This window comes from Leptidea sinapis, chromosome 6 (assembly GCF_905404315.1).
Source record: "Leptidea sinapis chromosome 6, ilLepSina1.1, whole genome shotgun sequence".
NCBI classification, from domain to species: Eukaryota; Metazoa; Arthropoda; class Insecta; order Lepidoptera; family Pieridae; genus Leptidea; species Leptidea sinapis.
The window spans coordinates 6,240,238-6,265,636 of NC_066270.1; the positions used below are offsets into that span (position 1 = coordinate 6,240,238).

Consider the following 25,399-nt stretch of genomic DNA (forward strand, 5'->3'; position numbering starts at 1 on the left):
AGAATCTACACCCATTCTGAAAAGTAATACCGCCACCAACGTATCCAAAATGCATACAGATAAGCGGGCCTCTCTTGTCACGTGTGGGACACATCGGCGGGCCCGTATGCGACACGCTGCGGGCTCTGACGCAACCCGACGCGCTCAGGACGGGACACGACTGTACTCTGCCCGTGCTGCCTCCCAAGGCTACCAAACAGCAGATCATTGCAGGTAATCATTTTTCATAATAATTGTTTGAAGGAATTCCATGTTCAAAATACGAAATATACACATACCCGGCTTCTGAGGTGCAGCTAATGCCTACACGGAAAGCCCGATTTATTGCTTTTGCCTGCTCTGGAAACGGTTCGCTGTTTGCATTGTCTGAAGTGAGCCGTCACTTCACATATATTACAATAACATATAATAACTCATGCATGTGTAAAAGGTGGTATCGTAAAATTTATGATCGGAAAAAGGCTAAAAAAGCAAAAAGCTACGTTGTTTTATTTTTTAAGGACAGCAGAAGAAGTGTTGTCGGCCTTCTGTGAAGGTGTACGCTTTTTGAAGTGAAAACTTCTTTAGCAGCTCTGTGATTTGAAATTCGATGAAACGAAAAAGCGACAGTACACATAAATTTAATAGATTTAACGTGGGAGAAAATGAGATAGGAAGCATTATACAGTGAATTGGTACCGGGCGATCATATTAAAGAAGAGATTGACTTATCTCAGAACTTGGCGTATCTTCACAGTTCACACACATTGTATATTGTATTTCATAGCGTTCGAGTCGGCGACGTCCCGCACGCTCGAGGTGATCGGGAACCGCGTGATAGAGACGCAGGACACACACGTGATCGTGGACGCGATCTCCGAGCTGCTGCACCGCAATCAGCGCTCCAAGCCGGCCGTCCTCGTGAAGGTATGTCACACCACACTGTTCTTTTCGACCTATTATCAGTGGTTCTTTCTTTCAACTGAATTCTTCAAGGGCTAAGTACTCTATTCGTGTGAATTTTGTTGCTAGGTTCAATACCAATATTCATATGTGGTGCTAATATGTTTTAAATTAAAGACTATACTGTCGTTGGCTCCAGGTGAAGGAAGAGGAGAGCGGAATAAGAGACGACGTGTGGGAGGGGTCGCTGGGGTGTGGCCTGCTGCTGGACTGGCTGGCAGAGTTGCACACCGACGCCGCGCACAGACTGGTAGGGGAGAGACAAGTGTTTCATTTACCCGTGTATATTTTTGTGTCTAAGTTACTTTTTAAACGTTTTTACACCCATGCTTTAAATTCTCTATTAAAGATTCTGAAACAGTTTGCTTATTGCCATAATTAAAACACCCAATGTCGCAATAACCATTACATCATCCAAACGAGTGTTGTAATGAAAGTTAGTACAACATTATATCATCCGTTTGCATAATAACACTCCTTTGGATGATATTGTGGTTACAAGGAGTAGCATTTTTAATGTTAGTAGTACGCTAACTGTTTCAGAATCTTTTATAGAGGATTCATATTATGGGTGTAGATAGTTTTGTATGCAACTGTTGATAATTAGGTATTAAAACACTCGTCTGATTGCACAGTTACATAAATAACTATTAAAAAGTCTATAATTTGTGTATTAATTGAGTAACGTCATGCGTTATATTTGAATATATTTAATTATAATCTAATTTAATATCTCTTTCATATACTTCCTCTACAGATGCGGGTGATGTTCGTCCACGGAGGCTGCGCCTGGCGGCCGCAGCTGGTGGGCATGCTGGTGCAGCGTGCGTCGTGGCCCACGCTGCACCGCTGTCTGGAGGAGCTGCTGGGGAGCGGCCCGCAGGGGTACCTCACTTGCTGTCCCGTACACTGTGTGCTTTAAAAAATAACAGTTTCATGAGTGATGGAAAAACAAATATTTCGTTGTTTTGCCAATATCCAAAGAACGAATAATCTCGCCACACAGAATAGATCACTATCGTCGAGCTACTGATCATAAGTTCGGTGGAGGCTCCTTTGCACAGGAAGCCGGCTAGATTATGGGTACCACAACGGCGGCTCTTTCTTCCGTGAAGCAGTTATCTGTAAACATTACTGTGTTGCTGGCTGAAGGGCGCCGTAGCTTGTGAAATAATAAGTACTGGGCAAATGAGACTTAACATCTTACGTCTCAAGGTGACGATCGCTATTGTAGTGTTGCTCAGTTTTTTTGGGTTTTCAAAAATTCTGAGCGGTACTGCATTTTAATGGATAGTACGTATCAATTACCATGAGCTGAACGTCTCGCTCGTCTCGTCCCTTATTTTCATATAGAAGAAAATCAAATACTTTCGTGACATTGCGATAGTACAGAAGTATTCCGGAACGGTAAAACTGGAAGAGTTATGACCCTTGCGGATGAAGTGTTTTCCTATCTATAGAAGGAATATAGGAAAATACATTAATAAATGTTGAGTCATGATATATTTGCAAGGCTGAATGCAGTAGGTACATTCAGGCGTGTGACAGGGCTGTCGCCCGCAGGTGGTCGTGGTCGGCGAGCGCCGTGCTGCAGTTCGCCGAGACCCTGGTGGGCAGCCCTCGCATCAGCCAGGGCCGCGACCGCAGCGCGCCCGCCGCCCGCGTGCCGCGCGACACGCTCGCACTCACGCATGCGCAGGTACGTGCCCGACTCCTGCCATTACCACCCACCTCCTGGGTCTGCAGCAATATTTTATTTATTTATTTCAGGTAAAAAAAGTCATATTCGAACATATAATAATAATAATAAGCATATTTATTCAAGAGTTATAGATTACATATTTTAATGTGTTAGTAACTTAAAAATATACCTTAAACTAATGTTATTACTTAAACTATAATCTTGATCCCATCCGGGTATATGCCTCCTCCATCTTCTTCCACTCCATCTCATTTTGGGTCTGCCTTGGTATCTGTTACCTGAGGGACCACTCCATACGGGTAGCCGTCTTGAGAGGTTTAGAAATAATTTGGTAAATACGATACCATTTTTACACTGTGGCGAAACTGCAAATTTTCACTACAACTTAGTCTTCAATTCCTTCTGTGAGGAATTTGACAGGATTTTTACTCCAGTAACGGTGACAGTAAACAACAAACATAGTTTTAATGATTGGGCAACAATGGGTATCCACAAAAGTCGTAAACGCTTATATGACCTTTATGAGAAACATTACAATAATAGTGAAGAATTTAAAATATATGTAAAAAAATACTCCAAGCTCTTTAAAATAGTTTGTCATGAAGCGAAAACACGTTTCATTGCAGATAAAATTAAAAACAGTAATAATAAAGTAAAAGCGACTTGAGAGTGTAATTAATGAAACGAAACAGGTAGATCGAATTGCCGTAACACCTCTATTTGTTTAAATATTAATAATCGCGTTATAAATTCGGAAATAGAAATTGCAAATGAATTTGATAAATACTTCTCCGAAATCCCGATTGTCACGACCAAATACCTTAACTCTTCGCCAAAAGCAGCATATGATATGCTTAAATTACACATACCAGTATCTTCTACTGATTTGAAATTTAAGTATGTTACAGGTAACGATATAATAAAAATCTTCAAATTAATTAACCTAAAAAATACAAAAGACCTATGGGGCCATTCGACTAATATTGTTAAATACATACTTGACATTATAGCACCTGAATTAGCAATAATATTTAATGAATGCATAGATGAGGGTGTGTTCCCTGACCTCATGAAATAAAGCAAAGTTATACCTTTGTTTAAATCGGGCAGTTCTTTTGACCCTGCTAATTTCAGACCTATTTCAGTGCTGCCTGTTTTTAGTAAAATTTTTGAAAAACTTTTGCTTCAACAGCTACAAATGCATTTTTGTAAATTAATGAACAAAAATCAGTTTGGTTTCACTAGGGGCTTATCAACAATTAATGCGGGTACTAGACTCATTGAGCACATCTTTGACGCCTGGGAAGAGTCACAGGATGCATAGGGCATTTTTTGTGATTTGTCAAAAGCATTTGACTGCGTCCACCATGAAACTTTACTCCTAAAACTAAAGCATTATGTAGTGAAAAATAGAGCCCTAAATCTGCTGAAATCATATTTAAGCGAAAGAGTTCAGATAGTCGATGTAAATGGCAAACGGTCTTCGGGTAAACCTGTGGGAATAGGTTTTCGACAGGGTTCTATTCTCGGTCCTTTCTTGTTTCTTATATATATTAACGATCTACCGTTTGTGTTAGATGATAGCCATGAGATTGTATTGTTTGCTGATGATACTTCACTTTTTTTTAAAGTGAAGCGACGTGCGGATATTGATGACGAGGTAAGCAATGCACTCTCAAAGATAGTGCGTTGGTTTGAGACGAATAATCTGCACTTAAACAGTAAAAAAACAAAGTGTTTACGGTTCATTACACCAAACACAGCGGAGGTACAAACCAACGTACTTATAAATGACCAGAGATTGGAACTTGTGGACACTACGGTCTTCTTGGGTATCACGTTAGATAAAAAGCTTCAGTGGGGTCCACATATTACCCATCTAGCAGTTAGACTCAGCTCTGCGGCATATGCAGTTAGAAAGATTAGAGAGTACACGAATGTTGCGACCGCTAGATTAGTGTACTTTAGTTATTTTCACAGCATCATGACGTACGGTATATTACTATGGGGTCATGCTGACATTGATATAGTGTTTGCACTGCAAAAGAGAGCTGTTCGTGCTATATATCAGCTTGGTTATAGACAGTCTCTCAAAGAAAAATTTAAAGAAATAAATATTATGACTGTTTATTGTCAGTACATTTATGAAAATTTAATATATGTTCACAAAAATCGTCACCTTTTTGCTCTCAATAGTGATTTTCATTATTATAACACTAGAAATAAGGGATTGCTTGTAACTAATTCTAGTAGGCTTCATAAGATACATAATAGCTTTAAGGGTAAATGTATACACTTCTACAATAAAGTCCCAGCCACTGTTCAGGCATTATCTATAAATAAATTTAAATGTTTTATAAAAAAATGGCTCTGTCGTAAATCCTATTACTCCACTGCTGAATATCTAAATGATCGGACAGCCTGGGACTAGATTGTGATTATTTTATAGCGACTGTACAATATTGTATATTTTTATTGAAAAGAGCGCATAAAAAAAGAATGCTGGGAGAGTTTCTTGCGCCGCTTCTTCTCTATCAGAGCGCCATTTGTTTCCGAAGCGGTAGTAGTATCTAGTAGTATAAGAAATGACATCAAAAAGAATTCTAAAGGAATCAATTTTGAGAAAATAAATGCCTTTTATGCCATGTTGTCGCTTTTAGAGTCCATCTTTGGTCTGGGACCCTAGCCACATGTCCTGCCCATTGCCATTTCATTTTTAATGCATGTTCAAGGACATCTGTCAGGTTTGTTTTTTTCCTGATGGTTTTGTTGCGGATTTTATGTATCTTTCTGAGCCTCAAGATACTTCTCTCCATGGCATGTTGTGTTGTTAGTAACCGATGTTAATTTTCTTTGTGTGCACCCATGTTTGGCTTGCGTATGTGAGGCATGGTAAGATACATGTATCCATTACCACCTTTTTTAACTCTAAGCTGAAGGATCCTTTTAATATTTCTTTATGTGACCAGAACTTGTTCCAAGAGTTTTTGATCCTTCTTTCTACTTCTTCTTCATTACTATTAGAGTTAAAAGATATTTGTTTCCCAAGATATACATAATTTTCTACAAATTGTATCTGATTTGAGTCTATTTCTATCGGCTTATGATGGTAAATCGTTAAGATTTTCGTTTTACTAGTGTTCATATGTAGGCCAACTTTTTTGCGAGCATTATTCAAAGCTTGCATCATTTGCTCGAGTTCTGAAGCCGAGTTACCAAAGAGTGCTATGTCATCTGCAAATCTTAAGTGACTTAGGTACTTATTGCCAATCCATATGCCGTTGGCCTTCCAGTCCAATTGTTTAAAGACATTCTCCAATACTGCTATGAACAATTTCGGTGAAAGAGGGTCTCCTTGTCTTACGCCTCTTTCTATTTTTATTTCTTCTCCTCTAGTTTCGAGGCGTATTGTACTCGTACTTTGTAAGTAAATATTTTTAATCACTAAAGCAGTATTCTATGTTGCATGATGTCAATGCCTCCCATATAGAGCCACGAATAATACTATCAAATGCTTTAAAGTAATCTACAAACCCTATATAGAGTGGTTGATTATATTCTTTGAATTTCTCTATCAGTTGTTCTATTGTTTGAATATCATCGTGGAGAAACTGGAACGGAACCCGGCTTGTTCTACTAGTTGCATTTTGTCTATTTTATCTGTTATTCTGCCCAAAAGCAATGATGAAAAAAGCTTATATAAACTGGATAGAAGACTAATTGGCCTATAGTTGCCAATGTCTCTTGGATCTCCTTTCTTACAGAGCAGTATAATTTCTGACTTACACCATTGATGTGGAACTGTTCCCGATTCTACCACCATATTGAATAACCTCGTTAGGAAAATGATAAGTAATGGAGCTCCTATCTTCAGAGCTTCATTACTGATTCTATCTGGGCCAGAGCTCTTTTCCAATTCTAATTTTTGAATATGTTTCAATATTTATTTTTCTGTTATTTCTTCAGTTAGAGTTGAAGTTCTTTTTTCGTGCTTACTCTCAGTGGTAGTTTCATTTAACATATAACAATATGATGGTTTTTTATAAAGTTCTCTGTAGTAGGACGTTGCGCAATTTATTGTGTCTTGTCTTGTTTGAATTTTCTTTTGATTCTGTTTGAGATCTTGAATCCAACTTTTATGTGAGTTTAATTGTTTGTTGGCTCTTTTAGCACTTCTATAATTCAGCAAACTTTTCTCTAAGGTTATCCGTCTGTAATTTTGATAGTCTTCTCTGATGGCTTTGTGGGTCTTTTTATATACCAATTTCAGTTCTTCTTTTAATTCTTTTGTTTTGATATTAGCCGCCTTTAGTTCTGTTCTCTTCTTTATTAGTTCTAAGGTACTATTTTTGAATATTTTATGTTCTTTGATTGTTTTTTCCTTTGTAGTTTTGAGACTAGATATGATTTCTTCTGCTTTATTATGCTTCTTCCAATTTATTATAGTAGTTCTGAACATCGTTATTTTTTTTTAGTGTTCTTCTGTAGTTTACTGTTTCTATTTCAGATTTTAGTGGATTTGTGAATTGTTTGAAGTTTTTTCTGCTCAGATTTTGTGTTTTTAGAGTGACTGAAGCTCGCACAAGTCTATGATCAGATGAGAAGTTAACTTTATTTAGTATTTATAAGTTAGTAATATTCTTTGGTTTGTTGCTCAGTATGAAGTCTACTTCATTTTTTATCTTGTCTCCTGGATAAATCCAGGTCCATTTACGGCTAGGCTTTCTTTTAAAGAATGAATTCATTATTGATAGCTTATACTCATAGGCATATTGTAGAAGTCTTTCTTCTCTTTCATTTCTGGTACCATAACCATGTTGTCCCATTATTAGGCGATCGTGATTCTGAGCGTGTCCAATCTTCGCTTTAAAATCTCCCATAACTAGCAGATTTTTGTCTACTAGATCGTGGGCTTTTCCAAGATCTTTATAGAATTTGCTGATATCGTCGTTGCTTGCCTTTGCAGTAACTTGTATCGGTGTATAAACACAAGTTTATGCACCGATACAACTTACCTAATTATATCTAATACAAATTAGCGATAATACTTGCTCTCGAGTCTTTTTCGGATATACCATTAAATTTAATTATATTCTGTTTTAAATGTTTCTTTATTAAGAAGCCCACTCCGTGAAGACCTTTTGTTTCGCCTTTAAAACAGAAGATATGATTTGTGTGTTCTTCAATCTCGCATCCTAATCTTCTGACTTCAGCAAGGCCTATAATATCATGATTTACATTTTCTAGTGCGTTGATCAGTTCTAGAAAGCGTGTAGTTGAAGCTAGTGACTTTACATTATACGTGCAAATTTTTAATGAACTTTGGCTTTTTATGGTTGATCTATGTGATGGAGGGTTTTGGTCACTTAAAATCCCACGGTGACCAGCCGGTTTGGGATGATCCTGTCTACGGTTGGTAGTGTTTAATTGCTACTTAGTTTGAGATGAGTTAGAAGTATTTGTTTGTAATTTTGATTTCTCTCTTATAATATCGAATGCGTTTTTTCTGTTTTCTTTTGATAATGAAGCGTTTGTTGGCTTTTTGGGCTTAGTCTGCTTTCCTGGCGAAGTTGATTGATCTCTTTTCCTTTTTTCGTTACTTGGGTTTCCGTCCTTTATCACTAACTGATCATATTTTATGAATGCAATCTTTCCTTTTGCACGTTCTTCCAAGAGTTTCGGTTTCAATTCTTTCCTTCTTTCTAACACTTCCCTAGGAAAATCCTCTGTAACTTGGATATTTTTAGGCCTTTTTTAGCTTTCAGTATCTCGCTTCTCTTCCAGCTGTTTGTAAACGCAAACAGAACGGGTCTACCTTGACTTTTTTTATACTACTATAAGTAGATAAATAAATTCATACATAGGAGCAAATTTTGTGAACGGGCTGTAAATCTTTTAATTTTTATGTTTTATAATAATACATTTTTTTTTAAATAATATCTTATAGTTAGAAACCGTATACAAATTTTTAATCTAATTAATTTTTAAGTATTTTTTCCGTATCTTCATAGTTGAGTGTTTTTAGCCATTTAATAACATTAATTTTACATTCCCTAAATGTAAGTGAATAAATATTAAGGGATCTGTTAATTTTATTATTCATATTGGTGGATTGTGCGACAAATTGTTTTGAGGCAAATTCTGTTCTTACGATTTTGTGTTTTAGGACAGTATAGGGGTTTCTTTTCAAAGCAACGGAAGAGTCAATGATTCTATGTTTCTGAATTTTTAATATACATTGCAGAATATATAACTGGCGGACTGTAAGTAGTGATGTTTCATGGTAAAGTTTGCTAGTATTATAGAATTTACTTTTGGAATATATGATTTTTATTATTATTCGTTGTGCACGTTCAATATGTAGAAATTTTGTTTTACAGGTACCACCCCATACACTTATACAGTATAGGAGAACGGATTCCACTAGAGTTTTATAAATATAAGTTAGCAGCGCTCTATTACATACATTTCGCAGGCGTTTAAATATCCATATCATTTTCCGAGCTCTGTTAGCAACAAGTTCTAACTGGTGATACCATGACAAATTTTGATCAATAATCACACCCAAGTACTTTGTGGTATTTACTCTTTCTATTTGAGAACATTTACAATTAATAGGACTTATAAAGTTGCAACAGTGAGCAGTTAATCTCATGCTCTTATTAGGCTGTGTAGAATTACGAATGGCAAAAGTAATATAATTTGTTTTAGTTTAAATTAAGAGATAAGAGATTTAATTGTAACCATTTAAGCACTGAGTTTAATCCCAACTCGGCTGTGGAAAATACTTCTGCCCAACTGCTTCCATGAAAGAGTAACGCGGTGTCGTCAGCGTAGGAAAATACCCTTCCATTTTTTAATTTAAAGTTAGATAAATCATTTATGTATATTAAAAATAAAGTTGGCCCTAATACACTACCCTGCGGTATTCCGAATTGTAGTATAGGTGCATCAGACCTAATTATATCATCACTAATTTTCGTTCTTTGTGTGCGATTTTGTAGATAATCCGTTATTAAACTTAAAAAATTTCCCCTTATACCTATATTTTCAAGTTTTTTCAAGAGGATGGGGACTGAGATGGTGTCAAATGCCTTTTTTAAATCGAGGAAAATACAAAGAGCTTTGTTTCTATTATCAAGTTGATTTGTAATATTCTGAGTTAAGTCTTGTATAGCGTCTTCAGTGCTTACACCTTTACGGAAGCCATACTGAGATGGTGACAGTATGTTATATGTCTCTAAATATTTTAGTAAACGTTTGTTAATAATTTTCTCTAGTATTTTAGATATAGTTGAAAGAACAGAAATTGGGCGGTAATTGTTTACATTGTCTTTAGGCCCACTTTTGTGCACTGGATGTATTATTGATTTTTTCAGTTCATATGGAAATACTCCTTGTTGTAAAGAGATCTTGCTTAGGTGTGTAATAATTGGGATCAAAACGGATTTAGCTGATTTCAAAAATTTTGTAGGGATATTGTCGTATCCAGTGGCTGATTCAGATTTTCTAGAGGTTCTATTATGCCAATGCTATTAATCTGTGATGGAAGTTGTTTAAAATATGCGGAAGTTGAATGATTAGTACTTACAGGTATATCTTCAGCAAGTAATTTACCCACATTTCTGAAGTGGTTATTCACGTAATTTGCTGATTCGATGGCTGTCGGTTTTATATTAATAAGTTCTATATTCTTACTTTTTGTATTATTTAAATTTGTAATACTTTTTAAACATTTCCATAATGATTTGTTATTTGTCTTTGATTTTTCAAGTAGTTGTCTTTCATGAGTATTTTTCAGTTTTTTAATTAAGTTATTACAATAATTTCGGTACCTCTTATATGTTATTCTTAATATTTCATTAGTGTCATCATTTTTAAGTTTGTATTGCAGAAGATTTCTATTTTTTATACATTTAAGAAGACCAGGAGTTAGCCAAGGTTTAATTATTCTTTTATTGGAGGGTATTTTTACAGTTTTAGTATTTATATTAAGTGAATCTACTATTAAGGTTATTATTTTCTTGGTAAGTGTGTTGGGATCTTCTTCCTTTAATAAGTTAGGATCATAATTGGCTTGTAATGTATCTAATGCACCCTTGTAATTTGTAACCTCTTTTGTTTTTGGAGGTTGACTGGATATAGTTGTGTGGTACAAATATATTGCCGTCATTTTGTGGTCGGTTACAGTAGTATCTAATACCCCAAGATAAGTTGTGAATTTGGTATTATCTATGTTTGTAATTACATGATCTATACAACTATTTATACGTGTGTCAAATTTATGACCTGGTAGTAAGTTATGTGCAGCTAGCATTTCAAGATAAGAGTCCGAGTGTTTATCATTATTTCCATCTATTATGTTTATATTAATATCTCCGGTTATTAATGTGTTATTATTAAGATAAGGTTGGTCTAAATATTTTTCAAGGGAGTTCACAAACATTTCTGCATTTCCCGAAGGAGGACGATATATACATATTAGCTTAAGCCGAGTAAAACCATCTGTAAAACCTACTTCAAGACATGAAGCACCTTCTATTTTTATTTCTTTGACTGTGTGTTTTAAATTTTCATTTATAAATACGACAACTCCATCATTTTGATTAATTTTATTTGTGGTACTGTAAGTCACATAATTACTTTTTTGAGGGAGGGGTTTATCAAGGTTTACTCGGCATTCAGTTAGAATGATCACATCAATGTTTATGTTTAGCAAACTAATATTAATGTCTAAGTCATCTAAGTTAGAGTTTTTATGTATACTGCGAATATTTTGATTAACTAATGTAAATGCAGGGACTTTTTTTTAAAGCGTTTTTATGAAATGTATCAATTGAACCTTGATGTGTAATTATATTAGTGAGATTGTCTAATTCATGCAAAACAGTGTTTGTATTATCCATTACAATATATTTTATGAATCGCTAAAATTCTATTTTCATGTTTTAAGTAATGACCCGTTATGTTATGTGTTTGGTAGATAATTAATGTTATAATTATTGATATAAATGAGTGTGTGTAGTTGGCCTTGTACAATATGTTGATATAATAATTGCAAAAATATAGTAATGATAAAATATATAAATAAATTATTTTAGTTAAAATAAAAATATTTTTACCTAAGTTTAGTCATTGGTTTCTTAGTTTAATAATTTGGTCTTCACCCGTCACCATAATAATAGGTGAACTGTCTTCTCTCCGCAAATATACTCGGCCGAATGAAGTCCAGCAGTATTTGTAATTCTTCAATCGTTTCAGATCTCTAGCTAAATAAAATAGTCTCGATGCATTTTGGGTCAAATGCTCTGATACAAAGATATGTGTATCTGTATTAGTTGTAATTCCAAGATTTTTGGCACATAGCTTATTATTTTTTTCTTTTTATTGTAGGTTTTCACCGACCTTAATATGTTTTCTTTCGCTAATACTGTTGTAAACTCTACCACCATTGGTTTTTTTTTCGTTATTTGACTTAATCTTAAAAATGTCCACTATGTCTGACCTTTAAGTTTCAAGTTTCATTTCTTGAGTCAGATTTTCGACTATTTTGATAAGTCCTTCTTTGGTTTCACTGGCATTCAATGGAACATTTTTTATTTCTAGACTCTTATTACGATTCATTCGCATCATATCTTCTATTTTATTTTCAAGTATAATAATTTGTTGATCTTTAATTTTTAGTTTTTGCTCCAAGTTCTCAATCGTCTTTATTAAGTCATCATTCTGCTTTGCAAGAAAAGCAACTGATGACTCAATATTTGTGTTACTAGTTTTTATACTATCTAAAATAGGATAAAGCTTTGTCATTTGTTCATTATTTTTTTTGCCCATTTATCAAATAATTCTAATACTTCTTCTTTAAATTCTGCAAGATCTTCGCTATTTGTTTTTTCTATTCTCTTCCTTTTACATATTATGGATGGTTCAGGTGCAGACAAATCTTCAGACAAAACTGGTGTTACCAAGTTAGTTTTATTTGATGCAGACGCTGACTCCATATTGTATTTGTGTAGGTATAGAAAATTGATGTAGTCCAAAGTTTATGTGGTCGCTACCGGTAGTTACCAGTATCCGTAAGAATTATTTTATATTATTAAAACTGCAACAAATAACACGTCTCGACACTGTGAGCGATCCAAGGCAAGGAACAATTGAAGCAAAGTCTAGTTTTACGGCACTTACTGCACCTCGATTTATATCACTTTATTAAAAAACTAAATGTCTATATATTTTAAACACAATTTAAAACCGGAGCTACACTACTATACTGTTTTTGTTTTGACAGCCCGATGACAGCATAATTACATATAAATAAAACACTTTTAAATGATTAAAACGCTAACTATTTTTACATTAGTTTTTGCGGATGTTAGATAATCTTAGACTAGAAATTTTTATTTTTGTTTTTTAATTCGATGGCTTCACGTACCGGTCTTGGGAGATATCTATACTCCCTTTAGCAAAACTTTTTGTTAGTCGAACCGGATGTAGTGGTAAGAACGGTCTGTTATGTGTTCACATAACACACCGACGACTGACTTAGAGCGCCGTCTGTGTTTGATATCATATATATAGATATCATAAATAAAAATTTAAATTCCTACTTGTAGCGAGTGAGCAGTAACTTTAATAAAATCGATAAGCGAGTAGGCTTATACCTATTCTGCACAAGCGTAGCATCGGCTAGACACATGTTGAGTAACGAATTATTTCATTGAATTGTTACAGCATAAGTATAAGTATGTAATTTATTACATAAGTATATCTATCACTATCGTTGACAGTATTGACTTAAGTGTTCGTAACTATTATAAACTAATATGTCGCTATCCGTGAGGATCTTTCATTGGCTTTTTGTCACTATTCGATTTTATTTAAAACTATTGTACGCTGTTGGTCTTCCTATATGAAATAAATAAATAAATAAAAACATGTACAATGTGACGATAATTGAAAATAATTATAAATAAAAAAAAAAGTAGCGAACTAAGACTCACTGCAGTCTGTACAATTTATGCTACTGCATAATACCATCCCATAAAAAGGATATTATTGATGTATGTATAATGTCTGCACGACTTTACGATGTATGAAGGCATTTTGAACTAACAAACCTTATTTTATCTGTTTTATTGATCCATGTTTTGTATCCTTTCACTGAGACTTAACATTATATCTGAACTCGATATTTTTTCTTCACTGATATGATATTCATTACTACACTTATTTCTTTTTGAAGTTATACTTCTTTAGGCGCGTTATGAAAAAAAGTGTGTGCGTGTAATCTTTACGCGCGATTGAAGTAAAACTTAATTAATAATAATTATCTTTAGGAATAATTAATAGACGCATTAATATATCACGTTAAATTTACATTAAATAAAGCCGTGTTACCAACTAAGCACTCACGTATACTCGAAGAGCTAGGAGCATTGTTAGATGTTTTTGCTACTTTTTTTCTCGGAAAAGCAGCCGATAAAAATTCATCTTTTGAGCAAAGTTGGCATTTTCTCTACCTAAAATAAAAAAAATGCCTTTATTAATATATAATATGATTACATAATATTATTTTATCAAGTGAGATTTTATATATTTTACAAAGAATAGAATATATAATAGAAGATATATTTTGGTATTATTATTCATCAGAACATAAACACCTACACTTTTTACAGGTTAGGTCATTCATTATCAGGTTCTTGATTTTCTCTTTTATTCTTATTAATTGATGAAAGAGTAAAATGTTTCTGGCATTCCGCTATTTTATTTGACTGTTTTATTATTATTTTCATTATATATTCTATTTATAATTCAGTTCATTGTCCATTCGCCCATTTAAAATATTCACTCATTAATAAAATAATTGATAATAAGAAATTGAAGGTAAAATTATTATTAGCACATATCAATATGACGTTGTTATTGAATATTAACATATAATGCTGTATTGGTTCGAACCCTTTGCCTTTCTTAATAATGGAAACGAAAAACAAAAACCAAGACCAAATTAACGAATGTCAGAAAATTTCTGAAAACTTATATATTAATTATTTATTGCAATAGTAGTAATAAATAAACAATAAAAACACTTGGAGATTAAATTATAACGGCTTAAAAAATATTTCAATTGGCTTTTGTACTGAGCGTTACTTCCGTCAGAAAAACATTCTGAGTTACCCCCAAGTTCGCCTAAAGAAGTTTAACTTCAAAAAATCAAAAATGATGAGAGTGAAATTTTAAGCAGCACTCGCATCACTGTAACACAAAAGTAAACAAAAACAGGTTGAAGTTGGTCCCTAAAATTTTCTGACGTTTGCGTCATGTTTTGCTTTCTTAGTCCATTATTAGGACAGGCAAAGGGTTCAAGCCCATACAGCCGTATTCATTATTGAATAGTTAATTGTCAGAGCCATCTTTGCAAGATTTTTACAAATTTGTTCTTTCTAAAAACGTAGAATAGCACGAGGAATATATCATTTTAATGATTTTTGCTTTAGGCCAAAGAAGTATAACTTCTTGCGTGCATACATAAGTACACACACACTTTTTTTTTCTCGAAATAGCCTTATACTTAGCGCCCGCTTTGGTGAACGAGTTAAATGTGATGTATAATAATGTTAAGTTGGAACGGCTGGTGCGGTACGTGGGCGAGGAAGCGTGGGAGGCGCAGGGCGGGCCGGGCGGCGAGCAGCTGCAGGCGGCGCGGCGCCACATCGAGGCGCGCCTGCCGCTGGTGCTGCGCTGCTGCAGCTCGTCGCACGCGCTGCTGGCGGCCGCGCTGGCCGCCGCCGACTCGCACCCGCTGCTGCTGCTGCTGCTGTACATGAAGGTGAGTCGTGACACAACAGACAGCACGTGCAAGTGTATGCTCATAGCTCTAAACAAGCTCCGCAACTTTACCAATGGGAGGCTCTTTTGCACCGGGTGCCGGCTAGATTATGCGTACCACAACGGCCCCTATATCTACCGTGAAGCAGTAATGTGTAAGCATTACTGTGTTTCGGTCTGAAGGGCGCCGTAGTTAATGAAATTACTGGGCAAATGAGACTATAGAACTTATGTCTTTTTCAATAAATTTTTAGCTTTTTCAAAAATCCTGAGTGACACTGCATTGTAATGGGCAGGGAGTATCAATTACCAGCAGCTGAGCGTCCTGCTCGTCTCGTCCCTTATTTTGATTTAAAAAAAAGTGGTTTGAAAGGTGCAGCACAGTAATTCGTGAGGGTCATTTATTGAGTAGTCACGCACCTTATGGCAAAAAAAGATTGAATAGAGACCTTATAAGATCGTTTTGTGAATCCTGTCAACAATATTCTTTTTTATTTGAGAGGGGCAAACCGGCAATAATTAGCATAAAATACCTTTAATGGTTCCTAATTATAGTAAATGAATAAACGTATATGCTTATCCATAAGTTCCAGTTCCAAGTTTTCTCATAGATAATAAAAAGTAGAATCCACTTCTAGAGTTGACCACTGTCATAACGTTCATAAAAAAACTTAGTCTACTGCAGAACCGTTCCCATTTTTTTTATGGGATAGAAGGACAAACAAGCGTACGGATCACCTGGTGTTAAGTGATCACCGCCGCCCACATTCTCTTGCAACACCAGAGGAATCACAGGAGCGTTGCCGGCTTTTAAGGAAGGAGTTTGCGCTTTTTTAAAAAGTACCCATGTCGTATCGTCGCGGAAACACCGCATAAGGAAGCTCATTCTACAGCTTTGTAGTTCGTGGAAGAAAGCTCCTTGAAAACCGCACTGTGGAGGACCGCCACACATCCAGATGGTGGGGACGACATCCTAACTTGTGGCGTGTCGTGCGAAGGTAGAATTCGGCGGCAGGAATCAGGTTAAACAGGTCTTCGGAACACTCCCCGTGATAAATGCGGTAGAAGCCACACAATGAAGCGACGTCTCTACGCAAAGCCAAGTGATCGAGCTGCTCTGCGTTGCACGCGGTCAAATGGATCGAGCTGATACTGGGGTACGCCAGACCAGAGGTGACAGCAATACTCCATGCGTGGCCGGACCTGCGCTTTGTAGAGAGCTAGAATGTGGGCCGGCTTGAAGTATTGCCGTGCTCTATTGATGACGCCCAGCTCCTTCGAAGCCAATTTGGCTTTGCCCTCCAGATGGCCACGGAATTGGCAATCGCTCGAGATTTCGAGACCCAGTATTCCGATACTAGGCGAGGCTTTAAGGAAAGTGTTGTCGAAGAGCGGTGATACGGCAAATGGGGTTTTTTTAGTGGGAAACGCGCAAACTTGAGTCTTCTGGGCGTTAAATTGGACAAGGTTCAATTTACCCCATTTCCGCGACCTTCTCGAGAGAGGACTCGATAGAAGACACAAGTTTCTCCCGGCACTGGTCGACGTTTTCCCGAGAGAGACCTGCATGGCCCGTGTGGTGAGGTGTCCAACATATCATTTATATGCAAAAGAAACAGCGTGGGAGATAGCATTCGGCATTGTGCCCGTTAAAATCACCTAAGACTACGATTTCAGCGGAGGGGATCTGTGCAAGCACGTCGTCAATTGCAGCTTGAACGCAGATGATCGGTTTCTGCGTTACCACTATGGGATCTGTAGACACATGCATAGATGTGGACGCAGTCCTCTAAATCTACGCGGAGCCAGATAGTAGACAGGTCCCTACCCTCAAAATTTTAAATTTAAAGCTCGAGTGAAGTATTTTGAATTCGTCGAAGTTAAGGACAATACTTTGTGTTTTATAAAAACCATGTACTATTTTATGTCTTTTTGAAAGAAGATTAGATGTATAACAAATGCGTGTTCGTGACGCGTGGTGGTGGCAGGTGCCCCGCGTGGTGCAGCTACTGCGCGAGTGCGAGGGGCGCGCGGCGCGGGGCGGCGCGGCCGACGCGGTGGCGCGCGCGGCGGACGAGCGCGGGCGGGCGGCGGCGCGGGCCTCCACCAGCGCCACGGACCGCGTGTCGCACACGCTGCTCACGGCGCTGGCGGCCAGTGCCGACGCGCACCACTCCAAGGACCACGGCAACAAGTACGTCCGCCCGTTATACCAGGATGCCGGAGCGTATTGCTGCCGTGAAGCAGTGATGTGCAAGCATTACTGTGTTACGGTCTGAAGGAAGCCGTAGCTAGTGAAATTACTGGGCAAACGAGACTTAACATCTTATGTCTCGAACGCAATTTGCAGTGCCGCTCAGAGATTAAGGGTTTTTCACGAATCCTGAGGGGCACTGCATTGTAATGGGCAGGTTACATCAATTACCCTCAGTTGAACGTGCTGCTCGTCTCGTCCGTTATTGTCATAACGAACGTCCGTATGCTGCAGGATGTGGCGGATAGAGAGCGCGGTGCGCGCGGTGTGGTCGCGCCAGGTGGGCGCGGGCGAGCGCGCTCTGCCGCTGGCGGGCGCGCTGCTCCGCGGCGTGCGCGTGCGGCACCGCCACCAGCTGCTGGCCGCGCTCGAGATGCTGCCCGACAACGAGCTCTTCGCCGCGCCCGCCAGGTATGTTCACACTCATGATAGAGAGCGCGGTGTGGTCGCGCCAGGTGGGCGCGGGCGAGCGCGCTCTGCCGCTGGCGGGCGCGCTGCTCCGCGGCGTGCGCGTGCGGCACCGCCACCAGCTGCTGGCCGCGCTCGAGATGCTGCCCGACAACGAGCTCTTCGCCGCGCCCGCCAGGTATGTTCACACTCATGATAGAGAGCGCGGTGTGGTCGCGCCAGGTGGGCGCGGGCGAGCGCGCTCTGCCGCTGGCGGGCGCGCTGCTCCGCGGCGTGCGCGTGCGGCACCGCCACCAGCTGCTGGCCGCGCTCGAGATGCTGCCCGACAACGAGCTCTTCGCCGCGCCCGCCAGGTATGTTCACACTCATGATAGAGAGCGCGGTGTGGTCGCGCCAGGTGGGCGCGGGCGAGCGCGCTCTGCCGCTGGCGGGCGCGCTGCTCCGCGGCGTGCGCGTGCGGCACCGCCACCAGCTGCTGGCCGCGCTCGAGATGCTGCCCGACAACGAGCTCTTCGCCGCGCCCGCCAGGTATGTTCACACTCATGATAGAGAGCGCGGTGTGGTCGCGCCAGGTGGGCGCGGGCGAGCGCGCTCTGCCGCTGGCGGGCGCGCTGCTCCGCGGCGTGCGCGTGCGGCACCGCCACCAGCTGCTGGCCGCGCTCGAGATGCTGCCCGACAACGAGCTCTTCGCCGCGCCCGCCAGGTATGTTCACACTCATGATAGAGAGCGCGGTGTGGTCGCGCCAGGTGGGCGCGGGCGAGCGCGCTCTGCCGCTGGCGGGCGCGCTGCTCCGCGGCGTGCGCGTGCGGCACCGCCACCAGCTGCTGGCCGCGCTCGAGATGCTGCCCGACAACGAGCTCTTCGCCGCGCCCGCCAGGTATGTTCACACTCATGATAGAGAGCGCGGTGTGGTCGCGCCAGGTGGGCGCGGGCGAGCGCGCTCTGCCGCTGGCGGGCGCGCTGCTCCGCGGCGTGCGCGTGCGGCACCGCCACCAGCTGCTGGCCGCGCTCGAGATGCTGCCCGACAACGAGCTCTTCGCCGCGCCCGCCAGGTATGTTCACACTCATGATAGAGAGCGCGGTGTGGTCGCGCCAGGTGGGCGCGGGCGGGCGCGCTGCTCCGCGGCGTGCGCGTGCGGCACCGCCACCAGCTGCTGGCCGCGCTCGAGATGCTGCCCGACAACGAGCTCTTCGCCGCGCCCGCCAGGTATGTTCACACTCATGATAGAGAGCGCGGTGTGGTCGCGCCAGGTGGGCGCGGGCGAGCGCGCTCTGCCGCTGGCGGGCGCGCTGCTCCGCGGCGTGCGCGTGCGGCACCGCCACCAGCTGCTGGCCGCGCTCGAGATGCTGCCCGACAACGAGCTCTTCGCCGCGCCCGCCAGGTATGTTCACACTCATGATAGAGAGCGCGGTGTGGTCGCGCCAGGTGGGCGCGGGCGAGCGCGCTCTGCCGCTGGCGGGCGCGCTGCTCCGCGGCGTGCGCGTGCGGCACCGCCACCAGCTGCTGGCCGCGCTCGAGATGCTGCCCGACAACGAGCTCTTCGCCGCGCCCGCCAGGTATGTTCACACTCATGATAGAGAGCGCGGTGTGGTCGCGCCAGGTGGGCGCGGGCGAGCGCGCTCTGCCGCTGGCGGGCGCGCTGCTCCGCGGCGTGCGCGTGCGGCACCGCCACCAGCTGCTGGCCGCGCTCGAGATGCTGCCCGACAACGAGCTCTTCGCCGCGCCCGCCAGGTATGTTCACACTCATGATAGAGAGCGCGGTGTGGTCGCGCCAGGTGGGCGCGGGCGAGCGCGCTCTGCCGCTGGCGGGCGCGCTGCTCCGCGGCGTGCGCGTGCGGCACCGCCACCAGCTGCTGGCCGCGCTCGAGATGCTGCCCGACAACGAGCTCTTCGCCGCGCCCGCCAGGTATGTTCACACTCATGATAGAGAGCGCGGTGTGGTCGCGCCAGGTGGGCGCGGGCGAGCGCGCTCTGCCGCTGGCGGGCGCGCTGCTCCGCGGCGTGCGCGTGCGGCACCGCCACCAGCTGCTGGCCGCGCTCGAGATGCTGCCCGACAACGAGCTCTTCGCCGCGCCCGCCAGGTATGTTCACACTCATGATAGAGAGCGCGGTGTGGTCGCGCCAGGTGGGCGCGGGCGAGCGCGCTCTGCCGCTGGCGGGCGCGCTGCTCCGCGGCGTGCGCGTGCGGCACCGCCACCAGCTGCTGGCCGCGCTCGAGATGCTGCCCGACAACGAGCTCTTCGCCGCGCCCGCCAGGTATGTTCACACTCATGATAGAGAGCGCGGTGTGGTCGCGCCAGGTGGGCGCGGGCGAGCGCGCTCTGCCGCTGGCGGGCGCGCTGCTCCGCGGCGTGCGCGTGCGGCACCGCCACCAGCTGCTGGCCGCGCTCGAGATGCTGCCCGACAACGAGCTCTTCGCCGCGCCCGCCAGGTATGTTCACACTCATGATAGAGAGCGCGGTGTGGTCGCGCCAGGTGGGCGCGGGCGAGCGCGCTCTGCCGCTGGCGGGCGCGCTGCTCCGCGGCGTGCGCGTGCGGCACCGCCACCAGCTGCTGGCCGCGCTCGAGATGCTGCCCGACAACGACTTTCAATAAGTGATGTCACATCCTATTTTAAATAAGTGGATTTATCAATGATAATAGTATCACATGAGTGTTTTAATACCTAATTATCAACACTGTTGTATTCAAGGCTTTATCTACACCCATAATATGAATCCTCCATGAAATATTCTGAAATAATTAACTGACTGCTAACATTAAAAAAGCCTAGTAACCATTACATCATCCAAACGAGTGTTGTAATGTTGTACTGAATTTCATTACAACACTCGTTTGGATGATGTAATGGTTATTAGGACATTGGGTGTTTTTTGTCATTAATGCAACTGTTGTGTAATAATGGGTATTAAAACACGAATGTGGATTTATCAATGATAATAGTATCACACGAGTGTTTTAATACTTAATTATCAACACTGTTGCATTCAAGACTTTATCTACACCCATAATATGAATCCTCCATGAAATATGCTGAAACAATAAACTGACTGCTAACATTAAAAAAGCCTAGTAACCATTACATCATCCAAACGAGTGTTATAATGTTGTACTGAATTTCATTACAACGCTCGTTTGGATGATGTAATGGTTATTAGTACATTGGGTGTTTTTTTTTCATTTATGCAACTGTTCTGTAATAAGGGGTTCTGTTCTGTAATCAGTTACAAACCATCCGTGTTGCTTATACCACGCATTTTATTTCGTTTGTACTGAGTTCTTAAAAGTGTACCAAATCTACACCTTATTACTATCAATATAGTGTCGCAATTCCCGCGTTAATCACTTTGTTTGTGCAATTCTTTAATCTTAAATACTACTTCATTTCAATTTATATCTTTATTAAGCATAAACTTTTTAAGATATTGTGATGAAGTGTGATATGTGTAAAAATGAGGTCAATGACGGAGTACAGTGTACGGGATGTAAGCGGAATTTGGATTACAGCTGTGCGGGTATATCCGAGACTGGATACCGCAAACTTGGACCAGAGCGTCGGGCTGTCTGGAAGTGCCCACAATGCAAGGTCAGTCCAATATCCAACCCTATTACTACCAATACTACTGATTCGGGTACGTTGGCTACTATACTAGAGGAAATACGTAAGATGAAACAACAGCTGAACTATCTTCCTGACCTGGTTCGCGATGTTAAGTGTATTAAAACCGAGATTGCTGACCTCAAGGCTGCCTGTGACTTCAATTGTGCTAAGCTGGACGAGTATGGCTTACGGCTGTCAGAAGTTGAACGTAATTGTTCTAAGTACGAAACATTAGCGGACAGCATAAACTCACTAACTCTAAATGTGCAACACTTTAGCGAAGAGTTGAGTACTCAAGAACAAAGGTCCCGATTAAATAACGTAGAAATAAAAGGAATTCCGGTCAGGACTACTGAAAATCTCTTTAATATTGTAGAAAAACTAAGCAAAGTGGTAGAACACAAAATTGATATATCCCAAATAAATTACATCGCAAGAGTCCCTTCATATAACTCAAAGGATAAATCGATAGTCATGGGATTTATTAATCGGTACGTAAAGGAGGAGTTCTTAGCGGCCGCAAGAGCGAAGAAGACTATCATGGCTGATTCCATTGGTTTCGTAGGTAGTACGCAGCGAGTGTTTATCAATGACCACCTTACTCCAAGTTCAAAAAAACTTCTTACACAAGCTAAGACCATTGCAAAAGAAAAAAAGTACCGTTATACCTGGGTGAAGTTCGGGAAAATACATTTAAGAAAAAATGACTCATCTCATGTAATAATTATAGCAAAAGAAAGTGATTTAAACAAAATAATTTAGGCTGTTGTGTACTATTCACTTCTACTTTAATGCCCCTAACATTTTTAATGTTTATTTTAATTCTTAGATATTTTAGAGTAACTGATAAGTTGCTATTGACTTGTGTTTTCTATTACATTCACTTATTAATGATCCAGTTTATAAATATGTCATATGCTCGCTTATTGTATATTTTGTTCTTAGTATATGTATTGTTGAGTTATGAAACTAAGAAGTGTGGTTGCAATTTGATGTTATTTGTTAAATTAGATAGTAATATTATGTATAATTTGCTAATGTACCAATTAATAATTATATGTGCTCGCTTATTATATTTGTACGTAGTGATATTGTTGGCTTATGAAACTATAAGGTCTCTTTGTATTTTGATCTGTTGTGTGGTAATAGATACTTATTTTTATGGAATTTATGTACATATTATTATGTACATGGGTTCCATAAAAGTGAGTCTATTCCTTGTAACCAATATAGTACGTTTTAGTGTTTGTTACACATCGTTTGAATTGTTATTCAGTCAAATAATGCTTTTGTTTATAAATGGCTACTTCTCATATAAGTGATATAAATTACCTCAATATTTACTATCAAAATACAAGGGGTTTACGCACTAAAACAAATGTCTTCAAACGCAATGTAACCTTATTTGATTATGATGTAATTGTATTGACTGAAACTTGGCTGTTAGACGGAATCACAGATGCCGAGCTTTTTGACAATCGGTATATGGTGTGGCGTCGGGATCGTAATTACGTTACTACTGGTCTAAGTCGAGGGAGTGGAGTGCTCATTGCAACTCGTAGATCACTTTCAGTGATTCCAAAGCCATACTATAACTCTAGTGCTGAAGATTTGTGGGTGACGGTTACTATTAACTGTCATAGAACTAAACTCCTGACAAATCTGCACATATGCGTTATCTATCTATGTGCTGAAAACCAGGGTTACTCCTTCTCACAGCAACTACATAATTTCCTAAGCCGAACACAGGATATAATAATCGAGAATCCTACTGATAAATTTCTTATAATCGGTGATTTTAATATGAGCAATATAATATGGAATCTCTGTAATGACAGTGATAAATCATTTAGCAAATTTATTGAATTAGGCGTTACTTTGCGGAAATCCATAATTATACAAATTATTTAAGTTTTCTTCAGTGTTAATTCCGCCAATATTTGTCTTTAAAACAATTCGACACGTGTTTCGCCTCTACACGAGGCATCCCCAGGACGTGTTGTCTCGCCAAAATCTGGCACGAGACTGCTTGTTAATGTTAAATCCAAAAAAATTAGAGATTGGTTTGATTCGAATATCTCGTGCCAGATTTTGGCGAGACAACACGTCCTGGGGATGCCTCGTGTAGAGGCGAAACACGTGTCGAATTGTTTTAAAGACAAATATTGGCGGAATTAACACTGAAGAAAACTTAAATAATTTGTAAAATCATTTAGCGCTTGTAATTGTCAATCACAGGATGAAATTTTTTTCACGGATGAATTGGCATTTCTTGGTCTGAAGCAATTCAATGGAATCCGAAATCTATACAATAAAACTCTAGATTTAGTGCTGTCCAATGGCGTGGTGACAGTCAGCGATGTTAGTAATGATACGCTTGTTCCTATTGACGCCCACCATGGAGCCTTATCTTTGATAGTTAAATTCACCGCGAAAAGTTTTCTCCAGTCGGCCCCTAGGCGTAGATACATGTTTAACTGCGGTGATTATGAGGCCATAAATGCTGAAATACAAAGCATTAATTGGCATGTCGTTCTGTCGGATTTATCCCTTGATGAGTCGGTCACATTTTTCTATGAGTTTTTTGAAAAATTGAAAACAAGATATATACCATCTAAATTTATTAAACCTAATCACTATCCAGTGTGGTACTCTATCCATCTTAAAAAAGCTATTAAAGAAAAATATAAATATTTACGTAAATACAATACTTATGGTAATATGTCGGATATGGTTTCTTATAAAATGATACGTGCGAGAATAAAAAATCTTGAAAAATCCTGTTACAATAACTATATACGTTCTATTGAAAATTCTATAAACCTGAATCCAAAATACTTTTGGTCGTATATGAAGTCTAAACAAAATCTAAACTCTATGCCTAGTTGCATGTACCTTGCTGACAAAACCTTCAATACCGGCACCACTATTTGTAATGCCTTTTCTGATTTTTTTTGTAATAACTTTACCGATCCTCCGGTCAATAAAAATGTCATCTCTTTATCATCACTACCAGTGTGTGATATCTCGCAAATACACGTAGACGTTACTGAAGTAAAGAAACTACTCCATGGTATTGACCCATCAAAATCCGATGGTCCGGATCATTTACCTGGAATATTCTTAGTGAAATGTTCTGATTCCATATGTGTACCCATTACTATTTTATTCAACAAATCTCTCTATGCGGGTGTTATGCCAGATTTATGGAAAATGGCTTATATTACTCCAGTGCATAAAAAGGGGGCTAAGACTAATATATCAAATTACCGTCCAATTTCTAAGCTTTGTATTATATCTAAGGTTTTTGAGAAAATCATTTATAGTCAGGTTTATCCTGCACTAAGGCAAGCCTTTAGCCCCAGTCAGCATGGTTTTCTTAGAGGTCGCTCGTCTGTCTCTAATCTTGCACTTCTTAATAATTATCTAACTGAAACAATGCAGCAAGGTGTCCAAGCTGATGTAATTTACACCGACTTCAGTAAGGCATTCGACCGAATACGGCATGACATCCTTCTTAATAAGCTCTATAATATTGGTATCAGCGGTGACTTGTTAAGATGGTTTTCCTCCTATATTCATAATCGCACTCAAGCTGTTGTTGTCAGTAATTATATATCAGGGTGGGTACCCATATCGAGTGGCGTTCCTCAGGGTTC

The 25,399-nt window shown here is 40.3% G+C and overlaps 1 protein-coding gene across 1 annotated transcript in view; it reads left to right on the forward strand.

The window, feature by feature from the left end:
• The window catches only part of LOC126965201 (integrator complex subunit 1), a 109,538-nt gene that overhangs the window by 67,462 nt on the left and 16,677 nt on the right, over positions 1-25,399 (forward strand). The window contains exons 26-33 of the mRNA XM_050808642.1: positions 60-213; positions 767-906; positions 1,082-1,192; positions 1,700-1,827; positions 2,506-2,641; positions 15,270-15,476; positions 17,464-17,669; positions 17,964-18,140. Coding sequence (XP_050664599.1) covers positions 60-213; positions 767-906; positions 1,082-1,192; positions 1,700-1,827; positions 2,506-2,641; positions 15,270-15,476; positions 17,464-17,669; positions 17,964-18,140 — 1,259 coding nt within the window. The remainder of the gene's footprint in view (positions 1-59; positions 214-766; positions 907-1,081; positions 1,193-1,699; positions 1,828-2,505; positions 2,642-15,269; positions 15,477-17,463; positions 17,670-17,963; positions 18,141-25,399) is intronic.